At 59.7% G+C, this 8760-nt stretch overlaps 1 protein-coding gene and 1 long non-coding RNA gene across 5 annotated transcripts in view; one reads left to right on the forward strand and one right to left on the reverse strand.

Annotated features, from left to right (window-relative positions):
- The window catches only part of LOC107195291, an 8711-nt gene extending 6019 nt beyond the window's left edge, over positions 1-2692 (forward strand). For 2 of the 3 annotated variants that reach the window (XR_003044693.1, XR_001516397.2), the window contains 2 exons: positions 1163-1219; positions 2189-2692. This is a non-coding gene — a long non-coding RNA (uncharacterized LOC107195291). Of the gene's footprint in view, positions 1-1162; positions 1220-1729 lie in introns of all 3 variants that reach the window. The other variant, XR_003044694.1, reaches the window with a different exon arrangement.
- Positions 2693-2732: 40 nt separating this feature from the next.
- Positions 2733-8760, reverse strand: part of AES (amino-terminal enhancer of split) — an 8397-nt gene continuing 2369 nt past the window's right edge. Inside the window, exons 3-7 of one of the 2 annotated variants that reach the window (XM_015585321.2) lie at positions 7080-7143; positions 5752-5796; positions 5080-5142; positions 3676-3750; positions 2733-3577 (exon numbers count right to left, since the gene is read on the reverse strand). In XM_015585321.2, the coding sequence (XP_015440807.1) occupies positions 3359-3577; positions 3676-3750; positions 5080-5142; positions 5752-5796; positions 7080-7143 (466 nt within the window). In that variant the 3' untranslated portion in view covers positions 2733-3358. Of the gene's footprint in view, positions 3581-3675; positions 3751-5079; positions 5143-5751; positions 5797-7079; positions 7144-8760 lie in introns of both variants that reach the window. The other variant, XM_006904200.3, reaches the window with a different exon arrangement.

Genomic DNA, 8760 nt, shown 5'->3' on the forward strand with positions numbered 1-8760 from the left:
GACCCCCCTCCTCCTCCTCCGTGCCCTCCCCTCCCCCTCTCCCGCTTCTCCTCCTCCTGTCCCCATCCCCCCTCCTCCCCTCCTCCTCTCCCACCGCCCCCTCCTCCCCTTTCTCCCGCCTCATTAGGCGCGGCCGCGGCGCGGGGCCCATTAGCGGATCAATTAGCCGAGGTCGCTGGCGGCGCGTCGTTAAGCGCGGGAGGCCGCGGGGGGAGGGGCTCCGGAGATGGCACCTCCGCTCGCCGGCTTCCCGGCCGAGATCGCGTAGCCCTAGGACCCTCTCGTCACCCGCCCCCCGCGGGCTCCACGACCCTCGCTAAAGCCTGGGGGGACTCAGCCCCGTGGGCAGGATGGGGGGGGTCGATGGGGGGGCTCTGAGGCCCAGAGGAAAAGCCGAGGTCGCAGACCTGTCCTTGGCTGGGAAGGACCCCACATTCCTTGGAGAAGACCCCTGGGTGGGGGCTGTAGGATTTGTGACCCACGGCCCCCCACGGCGCTCTTCATCGGCCAGCAGCATCAGTAATAATAATATCCGCTGACAGCTCCTGAGCCCTTGTAAGCTTTCTGCTAATTCTGGGAACAGTTTCCCAGAAACTGAGATCAGACAAGTGACTTCATGCCTCAAATCACTACTTCGGGTAGGAGAACAGCACAAACTCAGGTCTGCCCTCAATAAATTTGCTAACATGTATTGGGCGGCTTCTATGTGCAAATTTAAAAAAATAATGCAATTGATAATCTCCCTCGCTTCTCACTTCGGCCCTATCCACAAGCCTGCTGATACATTTTATATTTTCCTACTTGTTTACTGCTTCCACAAGGACAAGGATTTGGGTCTGTTTTGCTCCCTGCTGTGTCCCTGGGGCTCCCAGTTGGGTCTCAGTAAATGAAGGGGTGAATGTACCAGGCTCTGCCCTAAGCACCTTTCAGCGGGGAGGTGTCACTCCCCTGCTTTGGGGGAGGGTCGGGGAAGCTGGGTGGGAAAGCAAGCAACTTTGTGCCAGGTTCAGGGGAACAGCTGTGCAAGGGCCTCTGGGCAGGGAGCAGCGTTTCCACCCGGCTGCAGCCTGCTAAAGTCTGCAGCCTGCTAACTTAGAAAGTATTTCAGATTATTTTTTAAAATACTTTTTTTTTTTCTAAATTGTGAAACATAACACAAAAGAGCACAGGGATTGTAAGTGAACAATTGGATGAATTATCGCCAAGTGAGCACACTCAGGTAAGAAACGCGTTCGAAAACCCTCCCCTCCCCCCAAGGGTAAGCCAATGACGTCAGAAGCTCTAGGTCGCTCGGGCCTGGTTTTGTTCTTTATGTAGATGGAATCACACGCATTCACTCCGTTGTTTGGCGGTGTGAGGTGCACCGCGTTGCGTTGAGTATAGAATAGCAGTGACCCTATTTTCAAGGCTGTGTAGCATTCCCAGGACGTGACTGTCACAACTTATCCCTTCTGCCGGGCAGTGGTGATGACAGGTCTTGAACACTCTCGTCTTTTTGGGTGGACTCAAGTGGCATGTCTGTGCCAACCACCTTCTGAATATGTAATGACTGACGCTCTCCGCGTTGGGTGAGCTCGGGTTTTCAACACAGGCATAAGCATTAAGCGGGGAATGACCCCATCACACTGGTGGCTTCTAGAGGCGCGTTGGCTGCAGTAGGGAAGTGGGGGACTCAGCAGGAGACGGGTGACCACCCGGTCCCCTCTCGGTTTCCTCTTTCTCTCCTTAGGGATGTGAGACATTTTCCTTGAGGCCAGTGGGCCATCACCAACCCTGCCTCTGTCCCGTCTGTGCCCTTGGCCCGCCATGGGAACCCATTGCATTGGAAAAGCATGTATTTCTTGCACTTCAAAAGTCCCCTGGGTGCTTCAGCTCCTTGAGGGCAAGATCTGTCATGGGTGTCTGGCACCTACCAGCCCCAAATCCTGGATGGACAGCCTGAGGCACCCTTGGTCTGAGTGTCGGGTATACCAGGGGTGGGGAGGCTCTCCTTTCCTTCTGGCTCCCCCCTGGGGTGATCCAGGTTGGGCATGGCAGGGAGGGGGGCCTTCAAGCTGGTCCTTGGAGGGTTGAGGTTCAGCTGGGGGAGTGTGTTCTCTGACGTAGGAAAGGGTCCTTGTATGTGCACGCGTGCACGTGTGCATGCAGCGGGGTATGATCTGCAGTCTCTATATCTTCTGTCTTTAAGGGAAAAGAATGTCACTTGAGGGCCCTCTGGCCTGGGGCTCAGAAACCAGCTTCGCTAACCTCCTCCAGCGCCTGGGCTGTGCTGCGTGACCCACGGCCTCCAGCTGACCCTCTCTGGTCTACACATCAAGTCTGGCAGATGGACTACGCTTACAAGACGAACTCACCTAGGCCTCTCAACATGCCGTCCCGTCCTGTGTCCTGTCACAGAGGAGGGAGCCCAGACATGAAAGGAGTCCCCTCCTCCCCAGAAAGGGGGGCAGCCCGCAACACAGAGGCAGGGACACGGCGACCAACCTTCTCACGTCTTTATTTGAAAGGCACAGCTAAGCCCACCCTCGAGACAGCGTATTCACTTCTCTCTCGGAGTTCAAACGACTGAACACAACAAAAGCTGACAGTCTAAAAGGCTATATACAGACACAGGTGTGGGTGTTGCTTTTTTTCAAACATTTTTCTGTCTTTTTTTTTAATATCCCCTTTCTTAAAAGACAAGCTAGTATACTGGGAAAAGGAAAAAAAAATAAAATAAAAACCAAGACAACTCGAGTACCCTCATCTTTATTCGGGAAAGGGAGGAGGAGGATGTTGGGCCGCCCACCCCCACCCTGCTCATCCCGGCTAAGCTTGAGTCCCTCGCTGAGCGAGGACAGAGGACCAGGTGGGCGTGGGTGTCTGGAGCTACAAGAGGCGGGGAGTGGGCAGGGTGGAGGGGCAGACGGGGGGTGCCCGGGGCAGGAAGGGGCAGCTAGCATTGTGTTTGCATGCAGTGCCAGGGTGGGAGGCTGGGAGGTGCCCTGAGGGGGCTCCCCCCAGCAGGCGGACTGTCAGTTACGCGTGTGTGAGACGGGGAAGTGCAGGGGTGCTGGACTTTGAGGATTTGCTCCCTTCTGACCTGGCCTCCCGCTCACGCCTCCAGGCCTCAGCTTGCCTCGTCTGTGCGAGCAGGTGTTCACCCACTCGGGCTGCGGGGGGGGCGCGGTGGGGTGGCGGGCAGGAGGAGGGAGGCCGGGAGCCTGAGCGGATCTAGGGGGTGGCACAGAAGCGGGGGCTGAGGCCCCAGCAGGCGCCACCATAAATACTACCGGAGTCTAGCCAATCCCGAGCTATGCTGTCTCGCTCTGTGTGTCTGTCTCCCCTCGTCCCCCCACCCTCCCAGCCCGGCCACCCGCTAATCCGACTTCTCGCCGTCGTCCTCCTGGTGGGTGTCTCCATCGTGCCCATTCTTGTCTTCCTTGGAGAGGTGGGCCTGGGAGCCCAGCGCCGACAGAGAGAGGAGGCCGGCGCCCGCGCTGACCGCCGGCAGCGAAGGCGGCTGGAGCCCCACGGGCAGTGGGGTCAGGGGCAGGGCCAGAGCCTGCAGCTGAGACAGCTGGTGGGCTTGGAGCTGCTGCTGCAGGCCAGAGGGAGGGGCGCGTGAGCTGCCTCAGGCCCACTCGCCGCCCGCCCACCGTCCCACCCACCGCACACCCCAGACCCCAGACTTACTCGGATGATGGAGTTTAGCTCAGGAGCCGTGACCTGCTTAGCCCTCTCGATGGCTCCCAAGACCTGCTGCTGGTGCTGAAAGGAGAGAGGACAGGGTTACGTCACAGCGCCCGGGAGAAGCCCCACCCCCATCCGGCCTGCCAGCGCTGCCCCCAGCCCCCAGGGTCTGCTTCCTGTCACCAAGCCTCAGTCTCTTCATCTGGAGAATGGGGACAGATCGAGATGCACAGAAGACCTAAAGGGGTTGGGGGCCGGATGCTTGGGAAAAGGCCTTTGGGTGAGTCAGAGAGAAATCCAGGATCGTGACCCAGCCGATGCCACGTGCAAAGGAAAGGGCAGTGCACGACAGGGCCACCTGCCAACTGTGCAGGGAAGGGCTGATGACTCGAGAGCTCAGAGACTGCGCTGTGAGAGCCGCTGGTCCACGTCCCTGTCCTTGCACAGCTGGGGGAGGCCCAGGGAACTCTGGCAGGGCTGGAATACGGGTCCAGGCTCAGGGCCTATGTCCCACCTTCCCCCAGCGCCCCCTGAGAGTCAGGCTCTCCGGCCATCAGATGCTACAATCTGCCATCTCCCTTTTTGCCTTGGCTACTGGGAAGCCCGTCATGAAGATGAGCACGAGTCTAGGCCCGCGGGGCCCCTGGAACACTCTTCTCTGGGGCTTTCGGGGTGTCCTTCTGGAATAGTCCTTAGGCACGCTTATCACCCAAAGGATCTCAAGATATGGGTGGGGATTAAAGAGGAAACGATGAATCACCACCAGTAAACCTGGCAGACTGCAGGAGCTGGGTTTTACACAGCCTGGTGGGGTGCAGGTGTGGGGTGCGTGTGGAGCGGGCCTCACACCAAGAGCCCGAGAACCCGAAAAAGCAGAAAAGGAAGAGCCCTGGGTGTGTGCATGTATCCACACGTGTATCGGGACACACGTGTCTGCATGTTTGCACAAACGTGTCCGCGTGTGTACATGTGCACAGTGAGTCTGTGTGTTGCATCTGCGTTTATCCGTGTCTGTACGTCTCTGTATGTGTGCGCAGTGCCCTCCGCACACACCCGCTTGTCCCTGTCACAGGTGAATCCCAGGAAGGGAAAGGCGAAAGCAAAACAAAATTCTTGGTGTGCCCTTGGCAGAGCTGACACTTCTAAGGCGAATGACTCAAGCGGGCCGGGAATTCCACAGCAGGGTGACGCCACCCCCCTCCACTGGCCCGCACCCCTGAGGTCCTCCAGCCTGGGGACTCTTCTGCACAGGCTGGTAGTAGCCGTGCAGTCCAGAGAGGGGAGGTGTGTGCCTTGGGGTGGCCAGCCCGCTGCTGCCCCAGATGGCTGCAGTGGGGAGGGCCAGGGACAAGTTCATGGTCCATCTACCTCCCGCCCACCACCCCGCTCCCGCCCCACATGGCTCACCTCTTGGGAAAGGTAGGGGAGGACCTGGGCACAGATCCCATTCAGCCTCTTGACGATTTCAGCCTAGAACAAACACAGGGGGACAGGTGCAGACCAGCCCAGGAGGCCTGGGGCTCTAAGAGGGGCCAACTCAGCCAGGGTGGGGTCTACACACGGGGCCCGCAGGCACCCGATCAATGGCAAGGTGGGACCGGCACAGGCCCGCATGCGGACTGGGCCGCTGGGGGTCGAGGTGGCCCTGGGAAGACGATGCCCAGCGCCTGGTAGGTACTGAGCACTCCAGGGTGGGCGGCTGGGTGGGGGCGCTGGCATTATTCTGTGACGTCCAGAGACTGGCCTCCCTAGGGCTCAGGCGGCAGGAGGGCAAGGGGGCAATCTGAGGGCTGTACCGCGTGTGGGCTCACGTCACTCTCTTGCCACTGTCACAAAGGGCAGGCAATGGGGTGGGGGTGGCAGATCCCGGGGAAGGCCTCTGCCCATCCCCCTCAGGCAGAACCACCTCCCAGGGAGGCCCGAGAAAGAATGGCAATGGGGGAGCTCGGGAGGAACGAGATCACAGGGCGGACTTGGTGTTCAGCCAAGGGGCGGGCTCCTACCTGCCTGGGGTGCCGGGGGAGCGGGCGGGGGCGTACCTGCCTGGGGTGCTGGGGGAGCGGGCGGGGGGGGGCGTACCTGCTTGTGCATCTCAATGTTCAAGCCATAAGACATCTCGTAGTACTGTGTGGGGGGGAGAGAAATGGGGGCGGGTGAAGCGTGGGGGGCTCAGGAGACAAAGGGGGAGGCAGAAGGGAGGAAAAGCGAGAGACGGGAACAGAGGGTGATGCAGACAGACAGGTGGGAGGGAGACAGGAGGGGTGAGACACCCCCGCCAGGAACAGAGGCCCAGGTGCCCGGTGGGGCTGCTGGGGAGCTGGGGGAGCTCTAGGCCCCATTCCTTGGCTTCTGGAATCATTATCAGAGCCCCACTGCTCCCCTAATATACACACATTCCAGGGCTCCTAATCTTTTATCTTTATGTGTCTTGTCTGCGGGTGGCCCCAGACTCCAGGGAAGTTTGCCTTCCTGGGTATAAATAATGGAAGATAAACAAAGCCTGCTGGGTTTGGCTTTGGGGCCAGCAGCACCCCCACTCCATGCCCCAGATCTGACCCTGCCCCCACTCCTGGTCTAAGCTCTCTCATAGCTCCCCATCACCCCCCACTCCAGAAAGCCCGGTGGTCCCCAGGCCTTTGCTTGGTCTCCCCAACCCCCCGCCCCCTGCCTCTGCCCGGCCAGCTCCTACTCATTCTTCAAGACCCCAGGTGCAATGCCCCATTCTCCATGCCGCCTCCCTCAGGCAATGGCTCCCCTCTGGAGCCCCCCAATCCCCGTGGGGTCCCCCACTCCCCAGCCCCCTCCGTCAGGGGCTGGGAGCTTTGGTGTCTGGCTCTGCCTCCCCTAAAGCCTCAGAGAGCAGAGGGCGAGGGGCTGGGCCAAGGCAGGGGTTTTTTGATGTATGAAACCGAACAAGTGGATGGGCAGACTCTGGCACAGTGGATGGGCAGGGTCTCAAATGTCAGGCTGAAGAATGCCCTGTCACCCCTCCCTCCCACCTACTTCAAAGGGTGTCAGCCTCCTGCCAGCCCCCCACCCCCCCCACCGCCCCACCGTGTTCTTCCCACAGCCCGGGCGAGGAGGGGTTAAGTACTGGGATGCCAGGGCCCGTGGGGGCGGGGAGGGATCCGGCTGCTCCCCAACGTCAGTTCCTGGCTCCTGGCTTCCACAGCCGCTGCCTCCTCTGCTGGCTGCCAAGGACAGCCAGGGGACCTGGCAAGCCCAGGCTGCAACCCGGTGGTTTGGCACCTCCGCCACCGCCTGGGCTGGCAGCCAGGCCAGCAAGGCAGACCCTGCATCCTCACACTTCCCAGAGGGGGTGGCCGGGGTTTGGGTGGCAGCTGCCCGTAGCAGAGGAGGGTCTGGGGTCCCCCCATCCCCACCCGTTGGACCCTAGGTCGGCTCACCATCACATAATGACGCTGCATCTCCGACTTCTCGCTGGCCAGCTTGTCACATTCGAGCTTCAGGCTGAAGAACAAGAGGAGAAGGGGCAGAGACTGGGCTGAGCCCCCAACTTTGACAGGGGACAGACAGGCCCTCCTCGGTGAAGATGGGGTGGGGGGGGCCTCAGGCTCCCTAACTATAAGACAGGGATTATGAACTAGCCTTGCAAACCTGGAGGTGGAGAAAACAGCGATAATAATAATAAAAACAAGTCAGGGCAAACGCCCTGACTCTGGGTCGGCCGGGGTTTCAAAGAACCTCTCCCCCATCTCGAAACCCAATGAGGTCAGTGCTCTGAGCAGCGCTCGCTTTACAGATGACGCGATGGATGGACGCCCAGAGAGGTTCAGGAACTGGCTCAAGGTCACACAGCCAGGGAGCTGGCTTCAGAGCCACACTCTCAACCACTGGGGAAGACTCTCCGAGGGGGGACAAACAGAAATAGAGGGGCCAGGGGGCGGCGACGGGGGTGCTAGCTGGGCTCTGGCTGGGACTCACCGGGTGTCTCCAAGGCAGCGGCCCAGCCCCTCTCGTGGGCCTTGATTTCATTAGAGGGGAAAGTTCCACCATTGGGGAACTGAGACGGGCACCCCCTGGCCTCTCAGGCACCCCCAGCAAGTCAGTCACAAAGCCGCCCTCCCCACCCCGCGCCCCATGATGGTGTCAGGTAGAGAGCCGACAGCACAGACTCAAGCCAGACGCACTGGGTTCAAGGTTCGGCCCTGCCACTTCAATGCCGTGGCCTTGAGCCGACCCTTCTCCGTTGGCGTACAGTCAGCAAGCACCCAACGGACGCTTGATCTCATGGCCACCCCAGAAGCCTGGCGTTCCGCTCTGCTGACCACCCACACCTGCACACCCCAGTTCAGGGATGAATCGCAGCTGGGCTTGCTGTGGCCCCCTGAATTTTTCTAGTTCTTTTTTAAAAATGCATATCTGTCGTCACCATGAAAAAGAACTGACGGGCAATTTCATCCCGAGCTCTGGCTTCATGGTCCTTCTTGGGCCTGGCAGGTCCTGCGTGCTAAAACAGTAGGACCCCTCATTGTATAGCGGGGAGCCCACGCCTGGCAAATGGAGACCCCAAGCTCAGCGAGGGGGTCCGGCTCACTGAGCACTGTCGCAGTACTGACCCTCGGCCTCAGGGACTGGCTGTCCCAGTGCTCACCAAGTGTAATGGGCCAGGCAGGGAGGGGAGGGTCCCCGCAGGGGCTCGGAAAGGCCAGCCTGCTGGACAAAGCCCCTCACCCCACCACATCGGGAGCAGGACAAAGTCCCGGCCTGCCCCGCGGCCATCGGTGCCCCTGTCTCGGAAATGGGCACAATAGGACAGCAAGGAAGATTAAGCCAAAGGGATGTATGTTCAGAATTTCATATTTGGGGAGCATGGGAAGTATTCTGAGACATGGACGTTTGTAAAAAGAAAGGAAGAAAAAGATACATATTACTATTCCCTTTTTCTTCTTGGAGAAAACGCAGGACTTTTGTGTGTGGGTAAACTCAGGTCCACAGAGGACCCAAGACCTCACTGAAACTGGTGGCCCGTGACCTTCCTCTGATTCTCAGGCAGAGCCCCCCTTCCCAGCAGAGACGCTGGGAATGGGCATCATTTAACCCAGAAACTGGGTGCAAATCTCGGCT

The sequence above is a fragment of the Pteropus alecto genome, unplaced genomic scaffold, assembly GCF_000325575.1.
Source record: "Pteropus alecto unplaced genomic scaffold, ASM32557v1 scaffold30, whole genome shotgun sequence".
Taxonomy (NCBI): Eukaryota; Metazoa; Chordata; class Mammalia; order Chiroptera; family Pteropodidae; genus Pteropus; species Pteropus alecto.